Genomic DNA, 27213 nt, shown 5'->3' with positions numbered 1-27213 from the left:
TATCTCTAGGAATCTGTAAGAAAAAATTCTCTAGGTATCAAAATCTAATTATATTAATAGGATAATAATCATATACACCCAAATGCAATAATAATTTTTAATAAAATATACCCCCAATAACGTACAAACAGATTAGCAAGCTTGCAACCGTAATTATGCTCCGAGTAATTTAATTTTTTTCCCCTCACAGCCGCTAATCTGATGTAAAAATGACAAGGGAAAACTGGGACACAAGCACAGCTGTTACAGGGCTCACTGAGGAGTCTGAGTCAATAAGTCAGTTGTTGGCTTTCTCCTTCTGAATGATTCCTTTTCCTTTTATAATGGCTGAATGATGATAAACTCTTAACCTTCTAGGGTCTAAGCTATCTCATGGTATTGTATACATGCACATTGATTTTATTTAGCTTGAAGACGCTGGTTATGCCTGATTAATTTTTTTTTATTGGGAAACATGTGCTTCAGGGAACTCATCCCCTGGCTAAGATCAGGTGGTAAGTGGCTTGCAGACCGACGTCGTATTCCAGTTGGGGTTCTTTCTTCTGCACCGTGTTGGATTCTTCTGGTCTCGCTTTTCAGCTCTCTTTGCAGGGCAGTGGAAGATCTGTCTCATGCTAGAATTACTAATTTCTGGGCCCAGTTCTGCATTCTGGAATTTTATGAATCCTGCACAATTTCTTCGCGTTACAACCATATCTGTTGGGTGTTGCCGGTTAAAGTCATCTGCTTCTTGAGTTCTGATATACAGAGTGGGCTTCATTTTATCCAAAATGGTGCCTTGCTTCTTATGCTTAGTGCCCAGTCAGTGTTAGCTCTGACCTGTCTCTCACAACCACATTACTGAGGTATATATCACATTGACTGTGAGACCTGTTTATTATATCAAGAAGAACAAGGAGGAAGAGGAGGGGGGAGGTACAGAGGGGGAAGAGGCGGAAAGAGGGAAGAACAAGCCAAAGTTTTCTTGTATCCTGTGGTGCTTGTTGTCCCCTAGGCTGGTCAGGGCCCCTCTCTGCTACCGACCCAGGTAATGCTTACACAATGGAGTGTGCTTGCGGCATTATCAATATCCTGGAAGGGAGGAGAGGATATGTCACTTATCAGAACAAGGGTCAACTTCACTGCAGGGAAAGAGGAAGGAAGGCAGTAGAGGCTGAGCCATTTGCAGGTGTGGAAACTAAGTAAGTAATAGAAACATGACAGCAAAATTGCTGGTAAAAATGCTATCATTATCTCTACTTAGACTATATTTCACTAACTATGGACAGTAAAATTCTATATTCCAGGTCTTCTTGGAGTCATGGCTATTAGGAGTATATATGATCTGTCATCAACTTTTCTTTTTCCTTTTACAAATTCTTTTATGAATTCATTCATTTCATCGGACCACAGTTTCCCCTCTCTCCTCTCTTTCCAGTCCTCCCCCTCCTCCCTCCCCCAGATTCACTCCTCCTCCATTTCCCTTAAAAAAAAAAAAGAGCAGGACCCCTAGGGTTATCAAATGAACATAGCCTGAGAAATTAGAGTAAGACTAGGCACAAGCCCTCATATCAAGGCTGGACAAGGTCACACAGTAGGAGGAAAAGGGTCTCAAGAGCAGGCAGAAGAGTCAGAGACGTCCCCACTCCCACTGCTAGGAGTCCCACAAGAACACCAACTTACAGAGCCACAGCAAATATGCAGAGGACCTAGGTTTTCCTCATGCTCATTTCTTTTCAATTTGATGAATGTCTTCTTTGGTTGTTGGTTCTGATTACTTTTTAAAAATATAAATCATTTACCCATTTTGAAAGTCAAAACCACATAGCCAGGCGCGCATCTCCATTACTCCCCCATCCTCTTCCTCTGTTTGTTTTGGATTCTTTCTCCCATTGCTTCATTTTACAAGTATAAACAAGAATCACATCCCATTTTCTCCTTTTGAACACAAATTCAAAGCTCTGTATATCGTACTCATGTCACGTTCTCCCTTACCGTCCTATAAATTACTCTCAAGATATTATTCATGTCAGGACTTATAGGTTTTTTTTTTTTTTTTTTTGCTTCCATACTTTATTCAACTTTTCCCTGATGATGAGCTCAGGTGTAACTAGCACAAGGTAGGTTCAGCCACCACTAAACTAATAAAAGACACAAGTTATAGCAAAACACAGGAAAAGGGGGGGGGGACAGGGGATATTCTTAATGAAGCAGTTCCGAACAAGGCGTGGTCTGGTCATCACAAGGTGTGGTCTGGTCATCACAAGGTGTAGTCTGCTCATCGCAAGGCGTGGTCTGCTCATTACTGTCTCCTCTTTCTGGTTCTGAATGTGGTCCCAAGAAGTCCTTATGACTGTCCTAGCTAGAGGGGATCAATGCAGTTCTCAGGACATGGTCACTTCAGCTCTAAGGTGTAGCCTTATCATTATGGAGAATCTTCCTCATAAGAGGGTTGGAGGGGGCAGGAAGCAGATATTTCCTGTAAAGTCTACTGTTTCTAGAGTATAAAGTGCCTAAATATTTAGGTGAATTTTATCTCTATTCTTTTAGTCTTGAGAGATAGGTTAGATGGACAGTCCTTCATTGATAGATATTCCAATCTGAAGAGGTAGGCAGGTGTCCTAAGATAAAGGAGACAGACAAGATGGAGGAAGTGATGTCAGGCTTTGGGCATGATTTGGTTATGGGCTCCAGTGAGGAGTCAATGCCTTTTAGAAAAGAGGCTTCCGGGTACCTGTTTCATGTGTGTTCTTTATAGTCATGTGTGAATACAAATCATGCCACGTGTTATGGCATGAAGTCTCAGAGATGTATGTAGGACAGACCTCAAGTGGGGATTTCTGGTCAGACGACACCTTTCTGTAGCTCTGCCCTTTGGTCTGTATTTAATTGTGAGAGTGACACTGTGAAATCTGCTCATGCCAATTCATTGTGTCTTATCTCTCTTCAATCTCAGTTTATTTCTAGCTTATAGTTTAGAAAATGGGGTTTGGTTTTTATTACTGGTCACAAGTCTGTGTGGGCTAGGAGAATCCAGCACACATGTGAGTGCTAGGAGAGCCCGGCCTCCATGTGTGTGCTACAAGAATACAGCCCCTTTGTTCTGCAGTAGCCTAGGAAAGGACAGCTGAGTTCATATCTTTGGCTTTGTTTTGTGTGTGTGTGTGTGTGTGTGTGTGTGTGTGTGTGAGAGAGAGAGAGAGAGAGAGAGAGAGAGAGAGAGAGAGAGAGAGAGAGAGAGAGGTGCTGAGGGGCACTGCTGAATAAATAGAAGATGTTTTGTGGAAGTGGAGGGCTTTGAGGTCTCTTTAGATTGTAATAATTATTGGGCATGAACTCAGTGTTTGGTGAAAGTCTGAACTAGTCAGATTCAGTGGGTGGGGTCCTCGGGACCTTGATTTCACCTTCTGAGTTGTATGCTAACCATGCAAGAGGGATTTTATTCACAGGATCGAGGCACCAAACTCTTACTCCATCTCATTTTTATTCAGCTTAATTGAGGGATGTTTATTGTATCACAGTACTTACCCCATTCAGTTCCCTTGTAATAAGCTCATTGTAGGTGAGTTGTTTAGGACCAGTTTGGCTCCTTGTGCCCATTTACCATGAACCCTACTTCTAACCCCATACCTTTGCCTCCTCTTCTATCTCCATGGACTTTATAAAAGTGGAGACACAGAGTAACATGCTATCTCAGTCAGTGTGATATTCTCAGGGCTTGTGTACAGCTTAGCATGAGGCAGTTGTGCCTTTCCTTGTAATGTTGACAGAGGTCTGTCCCCTCATCATGATGAGAAAACCATGTTGTTCAGTTACCCGCTGGTGGACATTTAGGTTGTTTCCTGGTTCGAGCTATTATGACTAATGTGTCTATAAATATTTGCATGTAAATCTTTTCAGGGCCACAAGTTTCATTTTGGGGTGGGGGTAGATACAAAGGAGTGGAATTGCTGGGCTGTGCACTAATTCTATGCTTGTGATTTTTAGAAAATGCTGAAATATCTTACAAAGCAGTTTCCACACCTCATTTCAACCTTTTCTTTATTGTCAAAGGGGGAAAAAACCATGTTCTGTCACTAAGTCATTCACACTTGCTTATCTTTCCTGTACACAATGGACACTTGCCTTATAAATAAAGAATATATAAATAAAACAGTTACTTCCTTCAAGAGACTCCTGTCTGTATGTGAATCAGCAAACAACGGAGGTCATAATACTTTTAGAGGACTGTGAGGGAAGCCCACTACTGACTCTGAAGGCAAATGTCCTAGACTCATGAATGAACCCGTTTGGGTTCTGTCATCATGAATCTTGTACAACTCACATAGGAGGGCGAGGTGGTAGGATTTACTATCATCAGGTTGAAGGCGGCTTTCTGCCCTGCAGGAATTCCACAGTTCCAATATGGTGCTCACCTACACAGTGTCATGTGGTCACCAGCCACGAGGTGCTACATCATTTACCTGGTTCATGTTTATGTTTTCTGTGAGGAGATCTCTGCTCACTAATACAGCCTCACACATGAGGTACAGCGAGGAAGCCCCAAGACATCTGTTGACTAAATGGATGTATAGAAGCCTTCAGGGAGAGAGAACAGAGAGGTTAAGGGAGGGATTGACACAAATGATTGACACTGGAGGCAGGACCAGCAGCCTTGATCCTGTGTCCTTGATGTTTGAACTCCACCAGTTTTGTCACAGGTAAGACTATTTCTGCCTTGTGATAGCAACTGCTCAGTAGTGCTCTGCTGTGATGGGGGATGTCAGAGGTGCCGGGAAAGTGGATGGACTGATTTGCAGAAAGAATCATAGATGTGTGGTCATAGAACTTAAGACTGGCGAGTTTGCACAGTGACTTGAGGACAGCCCTTTTAAAAATCATATTAGGGTTCTGGAGAAATTAACAGGTCCTGCTACACAACTGTCAGGTGACATTTCTGAAAGTTAGAACTAGTTAAAGGGAATGATAACATTCAGGTCAGTTATTTTAGTTAATGGATTAGGCTGGGACAGATCTAAAAGGAAAGGAGGAGGAGGAAGGGGAAGAAGAGGAGGAAAAGGATAAGAGGAAGAGGAAGAGAAGATGGAAGAGGAAGCAGAGATAGAGGAGGAAAAGGAGGAGGAAGAGGAGGAAAAAGCAAGAGGAGGGGGAGAAAGAGGAAGAAGAGGAGGAGGAGAAAGGGGAGGAGGAGAAAGGAAGAGGAGGAGGAGGAAAAGGAGGAGGAAAAAGAGGAGGAAGAGAAACAGGAGGAGGAGAAAGAGGAAGAGAAAGAGGAGGAAGAGGAGGGCGAGTAGGAGGAGAGAACTATCATTCCAAGAGAAGTTGCCCATTGTATTTTTTTGTTTTTTGTTTTCTGTGTATAGCCGTGGCTGTCCTGGAACTCACTCTGTAGACCAGGCTGGCCTGGAACTCAGAAATCCACCTTCCTCTGCCTCCCAGAGTGCTGGGATCATAGGTGTGCGCCACCACCGCCACGGCAAAGTTGCCCATTGTGATTGTTGCTTCTGAGTTTTTGTTTGTTTGTTTGTTTCGTTGTTTGGTTTCTGTTTTGTTTTTTTTTTTCCTCTGGGTTAAATAAACAAGGGACATTTTGACATAGTGGTTGTGACTTTGAATATGGCTCAGATGTCTTCAGAACAATGGAAACAGGAAACCAAGCTGCTGCTTAAGAGGAGGAGGCTCCTAGGGAGACTCCCTGCAGTGGCCCCACCAAGTGTCTTTGGATCTTGATTTGAAAGAACCTCAGTCTTTTCAGTCTCTGCAGAAAGGAACCCACTGGAACAAAGATACACCCTTCATCTCTCGTTAGTTTAAAACATCATATTGTTTGTTGGGGGCACATCACAGTGTGCTCGTGGAGATCAGAAGGTGGCTTTTAGGAGTCTAGTATTTCCTTAGACTGAATTTTTGGTCATGGGGACAGAGTTCAGACTGTCACCCTTAGTGACAAACACCAAATCCATTAATTTACTTCTTCATCTTTTTTTTTCTTTTCTATATTCTTTGTTTATATTCCAAATGATTTTCCCTTTCCCAGTTCTCCCCTCCCCCTAAGTCCCATTAAGTTCTCTTCCCAAATATTAGTAGAAGCTCATTTGTGTGTGTGTATGTGTGTATGTGTGTGTGTGTGTGTGTGTGTGTGTGTGTATTCCTACCCTTATTCTACCCTAATCCTTTCCTACCCTTCAACACTGGGCAGGAGAGAAAGAAGGTTAGGGTGGAAAGGGGGTGTATGTCTCTTTAAACTTCTTCCTGCTGAATAGAAGCACTGAGTTCCTTGGGGCAAGTCCAGTCTTTGTCTAGTCAGGATATCTCCAACTTCTTCTCATGTCTTTCCTCTCACCCATCATCATCAGCATTATCATCATCATCATCATCATCATCATCAGCAGCAGCAGCAGCAGCAGCAGCATTAGCAGGAATTAGTAGGAACAGCCTTGCTTTCTTCTTCTTCAGAGCTTTCTGGTCCCTCTCTGGGCTCTGGCATTCATTCTCTCTCAAGAGGTCTCAGAATTAAACTCTCTGTAGCTGGCAGAGTCATGCCCCTGCCGCAGCATGCATGAGCTAAATAGTCTGCTGCCGTGGACAATCTGAAGCAGCAGCTCCATATCTCATACCTAGGATCAAAACAAAAACATCTTTACGTAACATAATTGGTTTTTTAAAAGAAACCAAACTCTACAGTTCTTTTAGTATTTATTTATATATTTCTTTATGCATGTGTGTGTGCGTGCACACACATATAGGTCTATAGAGGTTAAAGGTCAATGCTGGGTGTGTCTCTCAATTGCTCTTCATCTTACCTCTTTCTATGGCTCCCTCACTAAGCCTGAGGTTCCCTGACTAGATCGGACACACTGGTCCAGAAGGCCCAGGGACCCTTCAGCCTCCGCTTCCCCAGTGTTTAGATTATTGTGTGCCACTGTGACCAGCTTTTTATATGAATTTTTGGGCTTTGAACCTAAATCCTTACGCTTACGTGGCAAGCACTTTTACCAACTGCACATCATTCTGTCCTCTGTAGGTTTCATTTTTAGTTGATTTACATATTATCGCCATATAAAATGAGCTTACGCGGCATTGCAATGAAATTGTCCAGAGGCGTAGACAAAAACTGGGTGTGACTCTAATTCCGCCCTGTAAGAGCATAGTCTTCTTTGTTTTAATTTTCCAGTTTGTTTTTTTTGTTGCCTAGAGGGTAGGGTCATTGGAGCAGATGGAATTGTGGAATTCATTAGGGCTCGGTCGTAAAGGGCTTTCTGCTGAGATACTTAGGCTTTATCCAAGAGCAACTGGGAATCGTGCAGGGTTTTAATTAGTGAAGTATCTTGAAGCATGCTCATGATGCAGAGATTTGCTGTGGCTGCTCTTTGGGTGCTATGTTGGATTGAAAGAGAGAATTAGAAAGAGGGGGTCTGCTTTTTGGAGGCTTCTGCAGTAACTTAACAGAATGCTAATGGTGATGGACAGGGTATGACATGGCAGGAATAGATGAATGAACCATCTGTGGAAGATGCAACCGTAACACACTCTTGTATTTCCTTGCATGAATTCTGGGAAGGTTGTCTCAGTTCATCTTCTATAGCAAAATCCTGGAGGCTGGGTAGCTCGTAAAGAAAAGGGATGCATATTTGTTCTTAATTCTAAAGGTTGGTGCTGGGACCTGCATAGCTTCCAGCAAGCACCACATACAGCTTGTATGTGGAGAAGCAGAAGGCTTAGTGCTTATATGCAAAACCATCTCAGGATGTGGGCCACCTTCTTTGACAACAATCTCTTCCCTCAGCAGGCAAACCAGTCTCCAGAAAATAAGAATTCACCCTCATGAGAAAGATCTTAGTTCCCAAATGGCTTGACATATTCATTCATTTTTCAACCTGTGTTGGTGGCATGTATGTTCTCATATGTGGGCATGGAGACCAAAAGGAACATCTCAGTCATCTCATACTAGGCCATTATAAATCTAGGCAAGGGGCTCCAGGATGGAACCTTAATTCAAGTTACAGATTTTGGATAGGTGTGTGTCCAGATGATATATGAATTCGTGGGAGGGTCCCAAGCTACCCATCCAGAATTGCTGGAAATGAGAGTATAGGGAGACTGAACTCCAGGGAAGCCTGATACTTGAGAAATAGCAGAAGATCCTGTGAAAGCTTCAGAAAAGGGGGTAACTAGGGGCAAGGTAAGCAGCAGTGTTATGTACCAGAGAAGCTAAGCCAGGAGGCATAGGAGAGGATTGGACCGTGTTGGCAGCCACTAGAGTCTATCTCAGGTTACGGAAAAGTTGGATGGGACTTAGCAAAGGAAGTATTGAGGCTTCACAGAAACTATTACAACTTGCATGGGGATATATGTTAGGGGAGAGGTGGTGACAAATGCTTAATATAAATGGTTGTTTTTCTCAGGACTGGTTATGGGAATTTTTATGAAAATATTTTAGCATCACATTGATATTTTATGAACATGGCCATTTTACAGAAGATCAACCACAGAGTCAGTACTTCAGTTGACATTTAGTACATTTACAATACTCTACAACAACCTCTAACTAGTTCTACAATATTTCCAAGATAAAACGCTACCCCCTTCAAACAGTTATACCTAATTCTTCACTCCCTAGGGCATGGATACATAACCTTGTTTGTTTGTTTATTTCATTATGTATTTCCTATTCTGAATACTTTATATAAGTGGAATCAAGTAATATGTGACCTTTTGTGACTAAAATCTTTCACTTAACGTAATATTTTCATGGCTTATCCAGACAGCATATGTCAGCCTTTCGTGGGGTTTGTGGCTATATATGATATTTCTCTCTGTGGATTTATCACAGTTTGTTTATTGATGGCCATTTTGTTTGTTATAGTCTGTGGCCTATTGTGAACGGTATCTCTGTGACTGTGCATATATACACAAGTAACCTGAATTTGGATATGTTTCTAGCAATGAAATTGATGGAACCTGGGTTTCACAAAATTACATTTATGTAATTTATGTAATCACAGGAAACATTATATGCTATGTAAAATATCAACTCATATATTGTACATTTCTTGAATACTTTTTTTTAAAAGATGAGATTGATGAAGGTAATATGTGGTGACTAAATGGCCTGTTAATAAACAATGTATCTATGTATGCACTCAGTGTATGGACATATGTATAAGTATTTTAAAGAGACAAGTTCTCACTAATCCTGAATTTTAATTCTCATAAAGAGGAAGATGTAGATGCATACTTGGATAGATCTAGTCTTGTAGAATATAGAGGCTAGGAATGGAGTTGTCTATTTCAGTTTAATTTTTCTGAAGAAAAATAAGTTGATTTCTCAGTGATTTGGAACCGAGACAAAATAAAAATCAAAGTCAACTAAAATCACCCTGGGACAAATTTAACACCTATTTGATTTTAAAATTAATACTCTGTTTTTAAAATAAAAACTTATTCATCTCCTAATATCTGCGCCTTCAGTTACATTTTTAAAAATTGTGTTTCTCTGCTCAGGGGTGCTAGTGAAAAGATTTGACATGCTCCATTTGACAAATGACCCAACTTCTTTGCACTCCATTTATGACAAATGAGCCACCTTCTTTGCAGACCATCTCAACTTTATTCACACATAATTAATCAACTGGTTCATAGAGAGGCAGAGCTTTGGTTACACTTCCTATGAAGAGTTTGTTTTTTAGATTTGTCGAAGAGGTTCTCAACCTATGGGTCGCGGCTCCCTTGTGGTCCAAGGACCCTTTTTATAGGGGTAGCCTAAGATTATCAGAAAATGCAGAGATTTATATTACTACATAATTCAGATTCCTAACAGTAGCAAAATTATAGATATGAATTAGCAACAAAAATAATTTTATGGTTAGGGTTTACCATACCATAAGGAACTATATTAAAGGGTCACAACATTAGGAAGGTTGAGACCAGTGATTTAAAGCAACATGTCTCCTATGTGATCTGCAGTGTCTTTCTTTCCTGAGGACTCTCTTCTATAAGAATCAACCAATGGCACTAGGTTTTCACAAGCTGTGGTTCTGATGGGTCCCTGCCTAAAGACTTGGGGAAGAGGGTCATTCATCCCTATCTATTGTTTGCTAAGTGTTGTGTTTATCCCAGCTCACTGACGGCCTAACAGCCAGTGAGATGTGTATCTGTGGGTTTGCCAACTTCAAGGCCTGGGCTCTGTCCACCATCTGAAGCCTGCTAACTAGGTCTCCTCTCCTGTGCTGTGGCTCACCACACTTGTGGGGGGAAAATGATGCTGAACCTGCCTCTAGGCTCAGCAGGAAGCAGGACGTGGGTGGGTTAACTTTGTGGGTTTCATGAGGACAGAAGTGGGGCAGGGACAGGGACAGGGCCTGTTGTATATTGACCATCCCTAAGCTGTATCATGTCATTTCTAATGAGAATATTTTGTTTATATTTTTTTTAGAATATTAATTTCTCCTATAAGTGGCATATCCATGGCTAGTTGATACTACTTCACGGATGTTCCTTTTCTCCTATAAATGGTGTATTTAAGTTCATGGCTACTTCACGGACATTCTGTGGATTGTACTGCATTTCATTTATACCATCTCTATTCGTTGTTAGTACACCAAAGGCTAGGAACCCAACATTTATTAATGTGTGTGCTATGTGTTTCAGGCAGAGAAAGCGGATGGCTTTGTCAACCTGTCAGATTTCACAGTGGAAAGAGCCTCTGAATGCAAGAAAAAAAAGTGAGTTGTACTTGCCCTGCCCCCACAAGGCCAGGGTCCAGGATCATAGCCATTTTCAAAGTTCACCTAGCAGTGGGGTGATTTGTAAGTGGGTGCAGGGAGAACTCACACGTCTGGGAATTTTGAGCCTTGTGAGTTGGAACTGTATAAATATATGCTCACAGAAAGTGTGCATAGAAGTGTTTTACTTCTCATTTTCTGATGTTGACCTGGGGGTGGATGGGTTTTAGCTCCCTCACCCCAAAGGTGAGGGAATCGACGTCAAGACTTTGACCTTGTAAAGGACAAATAGCTATGCAGACAGAAATGCAGACCCTTCAGCAAGAGTCAATGATCTCGGCGCATGGTATTAGCCTCACCATTCAGTGCTCTGATGTGTTTAGTTTGGGATTGCACCCTCCTGTAGGTTAAATGTGAGCAGAGACAGAAATGAAGGAGGCTGTAGCTTATGCGTCTTGTTCTGCTCACGATCGCTGAGCCTGTAGGGTCTGGAAACAGCTCAGAACTGCCTGGAGAGCTGTGTGTACACTCTGGTCCCATGATCATTTCAAGAGAGCATCTGAGTATGACTTACTTTTGTGTCTTCTCTCGTTTCTCTCTTCTTTCTTCAATATCGTCTCCTATATTATTGGAAAGGGACATTTCTTACTTGATCAGCAGTGTTGTCTTGGGATCCAGTGTTGGCTTTTATCCTTTGTTTATTCGGGTGTACCAGCTGTGTTTTGCTCTGTATTGGTTGTGTTAATGCTCTTGATTTTTTTGATTGGTCACTAAATAAACAACCCCCAAGACCCAAAATTCTGTCGTGCTCTGTAGATCTTCTGGTGTGATTGGTAGGTGGAAACATTCGGCTTGATGTCATGGGCGGGTCATAAATTTCCTTTAACTAATATCTAGCTCATACTTTTCCTTTACCAATACAGAGCCCCCTACCCTACGGCTTATGAAGAGTCACAAGGGCAGGGAAATTACATACCTGACTGTTTTCCTATAAATAAAATGCCACTGCATATTTGGTTGAATGCAAATAATAGCTTGCCTGAAGGAGTTGGCTCGAATTGTGTTAAGTGACAACTCAGGGATTCTTGAATTTAGTTGTCTCTATACAGTTAAGTAGCAGGTGAAAAAAGACACACACACACATACAGACATATATACAGACACACACAGAGACACACACACATATACACAAACATGCATACGCAGAGACACAGAAACACACACATACACACATACACACACACAGAGGCACACATACACAGAAACATAGACACAGACACACACAGATACACAAACACACACAGAGACACACACAGAGACACACACAGACACACAAAGACACACAAACACAGAGAGACACAGAGACATAGAGACACGCACACAGACACACACATACATACACACAGACACTCACACACACAGACACATACACACAAATACACAGACACACACACACACACACACACACACACACACATACATAAATGTGGAAACTCTTGAGTGGCTAAAATACAGCCCTGATATGATAAATTAACTCTCACTTTACTAAGTGAAATCAGGACTATATCATAGGCATTTAATATAACAATTACTTTAAAAACACTAACACATATGTGCTTTTCTTTTTTCTAGTGCATTTAAGATCAATCACCCACAGATCAAAACCTTCTACTTTGCAGCAGAGAATTTGCAGGAGATGAATGTGTAAGTAGACGACATTGGTGGGCCCAGTCCCTAGGAGGGTGAACTCACCTTGGTCTGATGTTAGAGTTTGAAGCCAATGATCACATTACTTACTGTCATATTTATTTGTGTTACTTAATATTGTACTGTTAATTTCTTTAGTGATTGGAAGATGACCTTGCTTTCTTCTCTAGCATTTGTAGTCCCTTGGGGGAAGTACACTTACCCAAATGTAGCTGTTTTAGGAAGTAGCTGTGAGATTCTTCTAAAGGAGCCATCGATGGGAGAGAGTAGATGGATAGAGACCTTAAGATAAAAATTCACATCCCAAGGAGGACCGCAAGGCATCTTGGATGCAGTGTTACAGCCTTCTGGTCCTCACCCAGTCTCTGCAGCCTGCCGCATGTGCTGTGTGATTGTCTTCAAAGGCTCACGGACTTATTGCCTGCGTCTTCAAGGATCACCCTGAGCATCTACTTTAAAAGCATCCGACTTGAAAAATATCCTTTGTTCTGCTTCCTGCATGCTCTGCTAAGCCAATGCGTTCAGTTCCCACTTCACTCCTGGTTTCGATGAAGATGCATTGCATCTGCTGTCCTTTGAATCAAGCTGCCTGTTAGGTGCTGCCTTGAGGTATCAGGGACATCCTACTAGCCCAAAAGGCCTGTTCTTGGTGTCTTTGGACCATCGTATAATAATTAAGGGTCCATGAGACATCCATAGTGTGCCCCATTGCCCAAAATGCTGGGCAAAACCAGTCAACCCCTTCCACTTCCATAATTCCTCCATTCATGGAGTTTAAGTTTATACTGAGACCCTGCTATCTATTTGTACATGGTAAATTGCTTGCTTATCTTCCATACATAATCCCTTTTTGCTTTCTTGTCTTAGAAAGCTAAATAAAATAGGTGCTACCTTTCATGACACACCTCCCATTCCCACTTCAGGTTATCTCTCCTGCAGGACTGTCTAGCTGTGGGGTACAGGGGGAGGCTTCTCATTTATAATAGTCATGTAGCTTACCATCACCTCGTCTCTTCAGATGAAGACAAAATGGCTCCCAGGAAGCTGGGAAACCATGCTTAGCTATCAGGGAAGGGATTGATAGCAGTGTCCTCCAAATAGATCGTTGATAGGCAAAGAGAGTGTCTGTTTCTAAAGTCTTTTCTGGTTGTAGCGACCCCTCTTGTGTTTCTCAAGCATGAGAGGGGGGGTGAGGAGAGAGGAGAGAGGAGAGAGGAGAAGAGGAGGAGGAGGAAGAACAGAAGGAGGTAGAGGAAGGAGGGAGGGAGGGAGGGAGGAAGGGAGAGAGAGCGAGAGAGAGAGAGAGAGAGAGAGAGAGAGAGAGAGAGAGAGAGAGAGAGAGAGAGAGAGAGAGAGAGAGAGAAGAAGAAGACACATCAAAAGAAAGACAGGACGTATACCTCTCAAAGGTCAACACTCATCTCTGTATGGCACTGGTGACTCAGTCTGACTGATTTGCAATGACACAGTCTTCAAGCATCCAGAGGAGGGCAATGTTCTTGCTTAGACATGCTTACTTAGAACCAGAGATGGGGAATGCAACTGAGTCACTGACGAGGTTCACATGGGTGGCTCTGGTCTGTGGTGGCAGGGAGACAGGGCTACCCACCATCCCACCCTGATAGCTCCTTTAAGAACATCCTGGCTTTTGTGCATCCTCAGCTTTACCTGTTACCGTCTTCCCCACCCATCCTGGGGCTGACTATTTCAAAGCAGTTTTCATCTTCTCAAGGAGGGCTAGGTGAGAGAGAACATCCCAGAGAAATAGGCTGTTGAGTGCTTTGTTGCCTGGTGAGTGACTCCTACACTGCAGAATACATTTCCTATCAAGAGAAGGTTAGACTCTTAGGAGATTCTTGGGATCCACTGTGTTTCAGTCACACATCACAAGGAGCTGCTTAGCTCCCTGATCCTGGCTCCCACCAGCTCAGCTTTTGTTTCCGTCTTCACACTTTATCTTCAGAGTTGTTTTTTTTTTCCCCATCTGCAGATTCCTATTTACTGGCAGGTCTTGTGTGTGTTTTATTGATAGACACCTTTATTTTGTTGGCTAGTAACTCAATACCTGTCACCATAATCAAGGTCAAATCTTACTGCCAGTCTGTGTAATGTATCCTCTCCCAACCAATGAACAAGACAGAAGTTGAAATTTGCATTCCTTGTATCCTGGGCGCTCATTTTGGATCTCTCTGGTTATCTTTATACTCGAAAGGATGATTTTGATCATAGTCCTTAAGTTGACCCCTCTTCACCCCTCATGATGACACGGCCCATGTCGTCCGCGCCTGGATACACGATGAGTTCTTATATCTGTAAAACCATTCTCCCAGTTCCACTTCTACTTCATCACAAAAGATCCTGACAAAAAGCAACATAGGGAAGAAATGGCTTATTATACTTAAAATTCTAGGTCACAGTCTGTGGTTGGAATAGGAGCTTCAAGCATCACATCCGCCATGAAGAGCAGAGAGGACCAGTGCCTGGAGCCTTGCCTGCTTGCTGTCCTATGCTTAGCTAGTGTTCCTCATTCTCATGCTGCTCAGGACTAGAGCCAGGGGAATGGTGCTTCCCACTGTGGGACGGGTGTCCCTACATCAATAGCAATCAAGAGACAAGCCCCACCTGCTGTAGGCAGTGCCCTCGATGAGATGTTCCCGTGATTCCAAGTTGTGTCAACTTTATGAAGTTGATCATCACAGCCATTACTGGGTTTTGTTATTTTCAACACAATACTTCCAGTAGCCAACGAGGCCCACTGAGTTTGTCCTTTCTCCTACAAGATTATATAGATGATACCTAGAGACTTACTTTTAATGACACCTGAAACTCTTTTCTCTTGATGGATCCTGTTTAAATGAATCAATAATAGATCTAGGAATGACTTGATGGGCAGGGAAGAAGTGTGTGTGTGGTGGGGGAATAGTGATTTCTGATTTCAGTCATTCAACTCTGTGGCTAATGAAAACTTTTGGGGGGTTTAAACCGAAAGCTGTTGGTCTTCTTAAAGTGAACCATGAAATATATTGTATTTTATCTGATTTAGAAAATATGCTTTAAATTTTTGTGTAGCACAGATGTTCATGTGTGTGCGCATATGCATGTAGGTGTCCATGTATGTTTGTATGTGTAAGTGTGGAGGTGGTGGTCAACCCCGGGTGCCTTTCTGGGGTTGACTCTACCTTATTTTGGGAGACAACCAGACCTTGGGGACCAGTATTTAATACTACAATATGTAGCAAAAGACCAAATCTCAACAATTAACAATTAACACAGGACTTTTTTCTTTCTACTGTTATAAACCTTACATTTTTCTACACGAAAGTGTGCTTTTTGTTTCTTTCCAAATAGATATTCACAATTACAATTGCTAGGTAAAGAAGATATATATTTAAAATTTGAATGCTATCATCAAGTTGCCTGCTCAAAGCTATCTCCATTTTCATGTTTAGCTGAGCAATTGATTCAGATTTTTATTTTCCATTCTTTTCGTAGAAACAAATAGCATTTCCCCACATGTTCACTAGCTCTTATGAACTCTGACCCTGTTCTTTTGTCTTATCTGTCATCATTTAGGAACTAGATAAACATTCCTGCCTTCCTACATCATGGTCTGTGCCTTAGCATTGGTCCAGTCTTATATGGGTGTTAGAGAACTATCGTGGAACTAGAGTGAACATCTTTAAGGAGACTGGGCTCACTATGCTTCTTATAGAGATTCTCATCTTGTGTAATACATAAATTTAATATATATATAGTAATATATAATATATACCCTATAATATATAACATATAATAATATATGATATATGATATATGTTATATATGATATATAGCACATAATAAATATATAACATAACTTTTTTTTTTGGTTTTTTGGATTTGGTTTTTTAAGACAGAGATTCTCTGTATAGCCCTGGCTGTCCTGGAACTCACTCTGTAGACTAGGCTGTCCTCGAACTCAGAAATCTGCCTGCCTCTGCCTCCCAGAGTGCTGGGATTACAGGCGTACGCCACCACCATCCAGCTATAACACATTATATATAATATACAATGTTTGATATCACACATCATACATATCATATATCATCATATATATCATATATATCATATATCATATGTATCATATATATATTATATTATATATATATTTAAATAATGAGTATAGAAGGATCACATCTGGTTGAAGCTTGGGTAGGAATTTCTGAGAGGCTGACAGCTGTAGATTTGGGCATGTGTGGTGTTTGTGCCATGGTGCCAGTGCAGGAAGCTGAGCGGCTAATGATGCAGGACAGGACTGGAAGAAAAGCATAACTGGGTCCTCACATGTGTAGAGCCATTGCTGGTATTCTGGTGATATTAACTTAAGTCATTATTGAAAGTGCTCGTTTCTCAAAAGAAAACCCCAGGAATACGAAACACAGTTTTTTTGAAAACACAAACAGACAACCAGAAAGACTTGGGAAATGGTCCCCTAGACAGTCACTCTACCCAGAGGACATTTTCCCTTCAAATATTAGATTATATAAATAGGAATATATGAAACAGGCATCCTTTGTTTTTTATTTTTAAGTATTTTTATTTTTATAATATGTTCCTAACTGAAATCTTAAGGAGGCACGGCAGTGGCCTAGAATTAAAACAGAGTTTGAGTTTGTTAAGATTTGTCTAGACTTATTACACAACTAATGTCTAATCAATAGGAAACAAATCATCAATACACTGTCAACTTTTGCCTTTCCATGAAGAATTTAGTACTTAAACATGTCCACCCTGTAGTAAACCCTTCTGTGTTCTAGCCAGATTGTCTACTGAGCCCCACAACAGCTTTTCTGACTTAAGAACGAATGTTATGATTTTTTTTTTCTGAAATCAATTGACATTATTTAAATGATAGACCGCTGGAACTGCTCTGTGGTTAAATAGCTTCCTAGGCAAACCCGATATGCTGAGCTTAACACCTAGAAGCCACTTACAGGGACAAAGGGAGCCTGAATCCTGAAAGTTGTCTCCTGGCTTCCACACGTATAATGCATATGTGTAATGGCATTAAATTTAAAATCTTACAGAGCTATAGCCTTGATGTCCAAGTGGCTGAATTTGATGACCAGTGGCTTGATGATGGATGGCCAAAGGCTTAAAATACATAATTACTAAAGAAGACATATTTGCTCATATAGTTAGAACATCTTCCTTAGCTTCCTTAATCACTGGATAAAGTCTCACCCCACTTCTCTTATAATGTAGACCCTTGGAAAGCCAAGTATTATGAAACCAGACATCTTCCGTCTCCGTGTCTCAAACTCATGATGCTTTAGGAAGTACCCGGTGTCGAATTAGGGCTGAACTTTATGCAAAATCAGATACAGGAAGCAGGGTCGGGGGGGGGGCATGGGGAGTGGATCAGGGGCCCAGCTGACTGTTCAAACATTTACTTTCCATTTGAATCTTAGGTGGTTAAACAAACTTGGATTTGCTGTGACCCACCAGGAATCCACCACAAAGGATGAAGGTACGTCTTATTTTTATATTTCTGAAATTTTAGCAAGAATATTAGGTTCGAACGGATCAGGGTGAAGAAAGAGTAACTCGAGGTTCTATGTATAGGCACATCCTGGAGAAACACAGTTTGGCATTTGAAATTCTCTCAAAGGGACAGAAAACCATCTTCATGCAGCCTCAGCAGAGAGCCTGGTTTCCCATGCCAGCTCGCAGTGACTTCACACTTCACCCACACGTCAGCAGCTGCTGGCTTCCCTGATACTCTGACAATTGCCAATGCAAATGTGTAGTGCCCTCCTTACGGAGTTCTTACTCATGGGCCTGCGTGTGTCATGGTCTAGTCAGATACATTCCATCCCACCACTTCCTAGGACAGTTCAACCTTTCCGCCAGCTGGGTGTTGACATTAGACTTGAAACTGTTCTCTGAACCTGAAGATCAGGCTGAGAGACACACCGTCCCTCCCCAACCCCCACTCTGTACCTCTTTGGGCTGCACAAGCCACAGGCTCATACATCTTCATAATGTTCTTTGGCTTTAGTGTGGGGGGAATAGAAGCTGCAGGTGCCAGGCCCACCGACAGATTCTGGTGCGGGACACTCAGGGACTGTAAGGAGAAATTTGCATGCTTAGTTATAAAATCTTGAGTTTGGAAATGAAAGTGTGGCAAGTTTGAACCAATAAGGGGGGGTTCATTACGATGCTGTGAAATTGGCATCTAACCACCTTGTTGTCCCCTTTCCTGTAAGGTAAGCATCCATTGTTATCAACTGGGGAAGACAGATCTGTATAGAAGATTCTTATTTTTAATTAATTAACTAATTAGTTAATTAGCTTTACATCCCTATTGCAGCCCTCCTCCTGGTCCCCCCTCATATGGGGTTCTTCCTCTCCCCCGATACCTCCTCTTCTCCTCTGAGAAAGGGATGTCTACCCTAGGTATCATCCTACATTGGCATGTCAAGTCATGGCAGGACTAGGCACATCTGCTTCCCGAGGCCAGACAAGGTGGCCTAGTTAAGGGAACGGGCCACAGTCAGGCAGCAACAGGTTCAGAGACAGCACCCCCTCCAGTTGTTGGGGGACTGACTGGCTTGAAGACCAAACCAAGCTGCACATCTGCTACAGATGTGCAGGGGCAGGGAGGGGCTAGGTCCACCCCACCATTTTTCTTTGGTTGGTGGTTCAGTCTCTGAGAGTCGTCACCTGCCCTTCAAGGGTCCAGGCTGGTTGACTCTGTTGGTCTTTTTGTGAACCAACATTTCCTGCAGGTCCCTGAGTTCTTCCATCAACTCTTCTAAAAGATTCCCAAGCCCTGTCTAATGTTTGGCTGTGGGTCTTGAATCTGTTTCCCTCCTCTGCTGGGTGGTGTTCTTGGAGGACAGTTATGCTAGGCTCCTGTCTGCAAGCAGTAGCCCTGGGGTCCTGGAACTCACCATAGACCAGGCTGGCCTTGAACTCAGAAATCTGTCTGCCCTTGCCTCCCTAGCTGCTGGGATTAAAGGTGTGCGCCACCACTGCCGGCTCTACTCTGGGTTTTAAAGACCTTGTGTGATGTTGTATCTAAAGCTCTAAAGCTTCATCTTACAGCATCTCCCTCTGGGATCTCTATTTTTATGGTTTGGCCCCCATGCTCAGCCGGGTCCTTCCTCTTGCTGTCTGGGTACCAGCCAGAAGTGAGTTATTGGTGAGACTCAGCTCCCAAGGCTAGTTCTGACTCCCATTTTCATCGATGACTGTGTTATAATGACTCACACATTTTAAAGCTATTTTTTATGTTTTTCTGAGTTATAATAGCTCCCATCTTGCGTGCTGGATGCTCTCTGGCAGCAGAAGCCACCACGGAGACCCCTCATTTCTCCCAATCCTTGAATTTCTTTTTAACAGGTAGTGCCATAGAGTTCTTGCATTCTACATTTTTTTTATTTTTATTTTTTCCTTTTTGGAATGCTTTCCATTTGAATTAGATTGACATTGCAATAGGCAGATGGAGGTAACAACAACAACAACAAAAAACTTTGCTCACCCATAATGGAATAAATGATGGGCGCCCTGAAGCATCTTTCTTCCGGTTTTAGAATGTTACAGTGAGAGCGAGCAGGAAGATCCTGAAATAGCTGTGGAGGCACCACCCCCTCCGTACGCTTCCGCAACGTCCTCTCCTGTGGTACGTGTTGATGTGAGTAGTCTGTTGGTCACTAATCCTTTGTGGGGACGTTCCTCCTTCCAATTACAGACTGCCTACCTTGGCCAGTAAATTTTTAGAATGGACAAAGTTAAGGTGCCTGCCAAAGATCAAGTGTAGTCCGCAGGTTACTGACTCAGGGCGCTGACTTAGAGCCCTTCTCCATAGCAACCCTCGGGGATGACAATCTTGTTCATAACCCACAGAAGCACTGGATCACACTCAGAGGTTGCATGCAGATGCGAAGGACTTTGAGTGGCAGGCCAATGCCTGCAGAGCCTCATTTGGCAGTATTATACCCTACTTACTCTCAGAAGGAATGTCAAATGCCTTGCCCAGTGCCCGGGATACAATGTTGCAAGATGAAGTTTAAAGAGATACTAGATACAGAGTCTGCAAAGCAAAACAATCAGCAAGATGAGAAGGCAGCTGGGGTCAGCTCAGTAAGGTTGCACATGGACTGGTATGGTTGGCTTCCAAAGAGCAGTCCAAGTTCTATGCTAAGCTTTGGAAGTTCAGGTCTTCAGGATGCCATGACTTTGGAGTATGAACTTTGTGTTTGGATGTATGGATGTACACTCAGGGCTAAGTATCCTTGTGGATACTCTCTACAAGGGTCATTGGCTATATAGATTTTTAAAAATTCATTAGTAATGTTATTGTTTCCGGTTAATTGGTTGAATTCAGGACCTCCTGCATGCTAACATATCCTTTACATCTGGTCTACCCCACCAGGCAAAGTTACAGCTTTATGCCTGTCATGTACCAGGTGCTTTAAATACAGGATCAACCTTGAGAAACATTAGTGTTTTATTTGCATTTTATTGATTGCTAGTGAGGCCAAACCCCTTCTAATGGTTAGAGTCATTTGTATTTTCTCTTGGTGTCTATTAGATGTTTTTAGTTTTTGCCTCCTCGTCCTCTTCCTCCTTCTTGGTGATTGGTGGTATTCTCCAGTTTGTGACTCTCTATATTGGAAATAACATGTATTTGTCGTGCATGCTTCAGCTAAAAGGGATCTGTTCTTACTTATTATTATTGTTTAAATACTTTCACGGCTGTTTAAAATAAATGACAGGTCATGAGTTTTAATGGGTCAGATTTATCCATCACTTTTATTGGACCTAGTATCTGTCTGTCTGTCTTGTTTATTTTATTTCTGGTTTTGAATTGCTTCCCAAGGCCATAAGGAAGTTGATCTTACTGTTTTTGTTTCCTGTCAGAGGAAACCTGTTTGGAACTGCACCATGAAACTCGCCTATCTGTAGATCTAAAGTCCAGCACTGCACACTTAAACATGAGACAGCTCAGCAGACCTACAAGTTAGGTTAATAAACTTAGAAGATTTTCTACTTATCTTTTCCCACTTCATCAATCAAAGGTGTGTTTGCCTGTCTTTTTTGAGGCAGTGTCTCAAGTGACCCAAGCTGGCCTTTAGCTTTCTGTATAGTCAACAGTGATTTTAAACTTTTTGTCTCCATTCACCCTACCCCCCCACCCAGTGAAGATTACTGCAACTACAGGTGTGCACCACCATACCTGGTTTTTGTATAGTGCTGGGGACTGAACACACTACCAACTGAGCTGTCTACTCATCCTCAAATGTTGTTTCTTAAGAAGTTGCAAGTCTTTTAATAGGTGTTTTCTAAAGTAATACATGATAAAATTGTCTGATAAATGTTGTCTTGGTTAGTGTTTTGCCCCATCTAAGAAAACACATATATTAGATTGCCTGCAGGCAGTTCTGCCGGGGCATTTTGTTGATTGATATGGGAGGGCCCAGCCCACTGTGGGTGGTCCCATTGCTAGGCAGACAGATAGTCTAGGTGGTATAAGAAAGCATGCTGAGCAAGCCATGGGAGCAAATCAATCCGGAATGTTCCTTTGGGACCTCTGCTCCAGTTTCTGCTTCTAGGTTTCTGCCTTGAGTTCCTTCTTTGGCTTCTCCTGATGATGGACTGACTGCGACTGGCCAGCCAAGCAAACTGGCTGTTCCCAAGTTGTCATTGGTCATGGTGTTTGTTATAGCAACCAAAAGCAAACTCGGACAAATGTTGAATAGTTAGATGTTTACCCCCTAGTAACAGAGTATGTCCCTTCTGCTCACATATTTCCCAGGCAGATTTTGTTTTTGTTTTCTCGTATTTCTGGAAAATAAAAACCAGACATATAAGGCCATTGGTTAAAATAACACTGGGCTTTCTATTTAAACAAATGAAGTAAAAGAAAAAAAATTCTGGGTAACTTTCTTCCAGGGCATAAATCAAGTTATTGTTTCACTCAGTATTGGTATAGGTTAGCCATGATCAGATATAGAAGCCTAGGGTATCAATAAAATTTTTTCGAGGGTTTTTTTTTTTTTTTTAACAGTTGGGCAATGACTTTTTATTTCTTGAAGCTGAACTGAACATAATAAAATAATAATATTCTGGAAAGTTGTCTCAAAAACTTTAAAGGTTTGGAATAAATTAATTTAATGCCTAGCTTTTCTCACCCCCAGACAGTAAAGATAATCTTAATTTTCAGTACCGGAGAGTTTAGACTTCTGGTTCTAGTATCGAATCTCAATGGGGCCGAATTCCACAAGGAAACACAGTGCACTGCAGGAGCTCAACGGAGAGAGGAAGAGTTCTGGATTCTGTTCATCCTGACTCGAAAGGCCTCACAAGCCCCACAGTGGGAGACGCTGTCTGCTTTGTGTGGGGCACATACATGTGAACTCTAAGGTCAGCCAGGAGTACCATTCTGCAGGAGCCAACCTTGGGATTCTACATGGGAACTTAGGACTCACTGAGACCCTAGGCTGGCTAGCCAGGACGATCCAGAGAGTCTCCCAGTACTGGTGTTATCTATGCTTCCCTGCCACCATGCCCAGCATTTTATGTGGGTGCTAGATTTCTGAATTATATCCTCGGGCTTGAACAGCAAGTGCCTTGTTCACTGAGCAGTGTCACCAGCCACAACATGACCCGATTCTTAAAGAAATGACAATCTCCTCCGCTCCTCCCCGCTCCCCCCCCTCAAGCTTATTTAAAAGGCTTAAAAATAGACGGAGGTTCTTTATATTTCATTTTGAAAGATAACTTGTAGATCTCATTATTCAAATTTCTTCAGGTCCTCCAAGAATATAAAAGAAATCCACTTCTCATTTCGTGTTTCCCGGTGTCCTAAGTTACTAAGTGTTTTAAGAGCTATTATTGCCGCTAAAGCTTTCACCATGTATTTTCCTCTTCTAAGTTTAATTTTAAAGGCACTGTCGGATAACCTGCTCTGGTGTGCCGATTGACTTAAATTGTTAAACAATGCCCTTCTCAGACCTTGGGACCCATCAAGGAATGCCTCACATTCTTTGTGGGATGAAAGGTCCTGTTCAAAGAGGTTGATGCAGATGACAACGTAGGCGGACAATTTACTGTGGCAGAGGTAGGGAAGGGTAGCAGCGGAGCGGGAGGTAGAGAGTGGGCTGTGATACCGGCTAGGAGGCGTGGATGATCAGAATGGGTCCCATGTAGGTTAGAGCCAAGGTAAGGCGGGACCAAGGAGGCACTTTGGGTCAGCTGGGTGGCCCACTAAGGAGGAGTTTCCCACCAGAGAAAACAGATCTCATTGGTGAGAAGTGATGCCATGACGTCACGGGGGTGGGAGCACATGACTCTGAAGGAGACCAGAGAGGAAGTGGCACCGGGATAATGGTAGCCTTCCTCTATGGGGCTTGCGAGCCAGCTAAGGCTTTTGATGCTTCATTCTGAGTGATCAGGGAGCACTTGGCTATGAGCAGAAGGGTCGTGAAATCGGTTTGGAGCTTAAAAGGAGACCCTGGCTGGCATATGGAAGAAACCTAGTTCATCCTCAGAGGCTTTCTGGGACAGCGCTCAGGCCCTTGGGGAAGTGAGATGGTTGGGACTTGAGAGTGCTTGGAATGTAGACCACCAAGAGCAGGATCAGATAGGAAGGGGGATAAATATTTATAACCACAGCTTCGGGCAGCTCAGGCAGATTATTTTAATGCAATGGTTGGGGCCTCACAGTTCCATGTTTTTTCAGAAGAACAATTCCTTTATGTCTCCCAGAATGTTGAAACAAGCTATCTAAAGCAAGCCAAAGTAGCAGGGAAGTAAAAATAAACTCTGAAAAGAGGCTCACTGGGCAGGGGTAGAGGAGGAAGTTAAAACCGAACAAACAAGTGTAGGATAATTTTAGAAATACAGACTTCATTTAAACAGGCTATGGATTAGATAGCTGGTCTACCAAATGTCACTTGGTCAGTAATCACTATATAGAATGGTACAGATGCTTGCTAGTGGGTAATTGTAGGAAGACTTTCCAGTGAATATAGTATACAATTCTAAACTTATGATCTGTCTGTCTATCTATCTGTCTACCTATCATCTCTCTATCCACACACAAGAAATAGAGGTAAAGGAAAACCATCTTTCTACTCAGGATATAAAAGATCGAAAGCTTTATGTTTCGAAAGCGAACTGATTTTCAAACTTTGCTAAAACTCGGGATTATATATTTTTGTCTCTTGCTCTAACAGTTCGCATTCACAGCCTGTTAGCATGGCCGCTCTCCCACTGTCTCTTCCTGTCTTCTCCCACTCCAACCCCAACCCCCTCATTAGCTCCTGCCTGAGTCACTGAAACAACAGGCTCTTTCTTCCCCTATCTCTAGTCTACCTTTTCTTTAAAATGACCCTCAAAATTACCCTTAAGAATATTGATTTGCTTTCACAGTATCCCATAGCCAAACTTATGGGACCACCCTCATAGAAGCAGAGGGAGGGGGGATGGGATAGGGGGGTTTCAGGAGGGAGGAAAACCAGGTAATGGGATAACACTTGAAATGCACGTAAGTGGAAATAAATATAAATAAAAATAAAAATTAAAAAAAATAAAATAACAAAAGCATTGCTTTGCCTAGAGCTCACGATGTAGAGCAGGCTGGTCTTGAATTCACAGAACTCTACCTACCTCTTCCTTCCAAGTGTTAAGATTCAAGACACATGCCACCATTCCTGGCTCTACTCTCTGGCCCTTTATTCAAGGCCATGGCCATTCCACATTTGCCATGACTTTCTTGTCACTAATTCCTCCCGCATCCTTAGCCCAGGAAAATGTCTGCTTTGCCCCGAGTCTTTAAAGGTTCCCTTTTGGACCTGCAGGGAGAAAGTTTCTAGTCTAGGAAGCCCTGGTTCCCAAGCCACCCCCTTCCCCTTCCATATTTATGGAGTGTCCAATCTGCTTCAGGCATGGATCCCTTCGCCAAAGCATTCACTGCCTTCCAAGCCAGGATAAATTTGTCCCTTTAGTTTTATTGTTGTTTTTTGATATTTTGTTTTTGCTTTTGGGGGGGGGTTATTTTTATTAGTCCTCTTAGTTGGCATCTGTAGTAATGGGTTCATTGTGGTATTTACATACATGTGTATGATTCTACTTCACTCTCATTCTGAATTCTCTCTGCATTTCTGGAACACTTTATTTATGCCTTTTTATGCCGTTACTTTGACTGACCTTGTACTTGTGGCTTTGGGTGTCTGTGTTATTTATATAATTACCTCATTTGCTGTTTTTATGTGTATGTATGCATATGTATGTATGTATGTATGTATGTATGTATGTATGTATGTATAACCCATGCATGAAGCAGCCTATGAAGCTCATGTGGGTGCTGGGAACCAAACTTGGATCCTTTGTAAGAGTAATATGTACTCTTAACCTCTGAGCCATTTCTCTAGACCTCTAGTTACCAAATGATTAAAGCCAGAAGTCACGTTTAGCATATTGCTTTGTTTGGGATGTTTATTGGTCTTCCCAGCACATGTTTGAACTTGAATGCATGGAGAGGTGGAAAAATGGGTTACTATTATGGCTTCATCCACACGCTCCAAGATTCCCTAGGCACTCCTTAAAAAAATAATTATGGGCTAGTCATAGTGGTGCATGCTATTAATCTCAGCACTTGGGAGGCAGAGGCAGGTGGATCTTTGTCAGTTCAAGGTCACCCTGGTCTTCATAGCAAGTTCTAGGACAGTCAGAACTACACAATAAGACCATAGGGAGGGAGGGAAGGAGGGAGAGGGAGGGAGGGAGGAAGAGGGAGGGAGGGAGAGAGGGAGGGAGAAGGAGGGAGGGAAGGAAGGATGGAAGGAGGGAGAGGGAAATGCTCAGTAGGTAAAAGCACTTTCTAGGTAAGCCTGACATGAACTTGAGTCCTGGATCCCACAGTAGAGGAGCTCCCACCAGGAAGTTGTCCTCTGACCTCCACAGGTGTGCTGTGACGTGGGCTCCTTTCCTTTATTCCACACATGTGTGCTCACAGGCATACACAGATACTCATACAGAAACACACACAGACACACAGGCACACACACAGACACACACACACACACAGACACACACAGGCACACACATAGAAACACAAACACACACACACATCTATTACATTTAGTCTTGTTATTCTTCCATTTCCTTTTCCACTCTACCCTGACTAACACTGTTAAGACTTGGGCTGAATCATTTCCTCCTAATTACCAGCCTTTGGGGTTCATTTTCAGTCACTTTTCATCTTGTTGAACTTTCGTTTTGAACGCATTTTTTGTTCAAAAAGGACTTTAGCGTTAATTAACACTTCAATTAAATTTCTTCAATAGCAAAAATATTGTACAGAAAAAAATGAGAAAATCAATTTTAATCTTTGAATTTAAGCATTTCAATCAGCTAAAACTATAATCATTTGGCCCATGAGCTAGCTCAGTAGAAAAGGTACTTGCTGCCAACCCTGAAAACCTGAGTTTGGTCTCAGAGACTCATGTGATGGGAAAAGGGAACCATTTCCCATGATAATCTTTCTCTGACTTCTATGTGTGCATACATGCATGTGTGTGTGTGTGCATCCACCCACAGAGTCATACGTGTAATAAGTAAACATTGCAACCATTCTTATAGTTTTAATTCTCTCACTGAAAACATTTCAAACTCACTCAGGAATGAATGAATGAAAGTAAGCCATGTTGCTTGAGTTTATAAACGCTTTACAGTGTCCATCTGACTCTAAAATTCTTCTCTATCCTGAAGTTTGCCATTCTATTCAGTAAGCTGACAGAGATTTGAGGAAGCT

At 42.2% G+C, this 27213-nt stretch overlaps 1 protein-coding gene across 4 annotated transcripts in view; it reads left to right on the top strand.

Annotated features, from left to right (window-relative positions):
• Nucleotides 1-27213, top strand: part of Ipcef1 (interaction protein for cytohesin exchange factors 1) — a 152403-nt gene that overhangs the window by 87434 nt on the left and 37756 nt on the right. For 3 of the 4 annotated variants that reach the window (XM_052169904.1, XM_052169902.1, XM_052169901.1), the window contains 4 exons: nt 10630-10703; nt 12336-12407; nt 17861-17919; nt 19988-20088. In XM_052169904.1, coding sequence (XP_052025864.1) covers nt 10630-10703; nt 12336-12407; nt 17861-17919; nt 19988-20088 — 306 coding nt within the window. The remainder of the gene's footprint in view (nt 1-10629; nt 10704-12335; nt 12408-17860; nt 17920-19987; nt 20089-27213) is intronic. The other variant, XM_052169903.1, reaches the window with a different exon arrangement.

Source organism: Apodemus sylvaticus, chromosome 23, assembly GCF_947179515.1.
Source record: "Apodemus sylvaticus chromosome 23, mApoSyl1.1, whole genome shotgun sequence".
NCBI classification, from domain to species: Eukaryota; Metazoa; Chordata; class Mammalia; order Rodentia; family Muridae; genus Apodemus; species Apodemus sylvaticus.
Note: the sequence above shows the minus strand (reverse complement) of the source record. Positions and strands in the feature narration are given on the sequence as shown.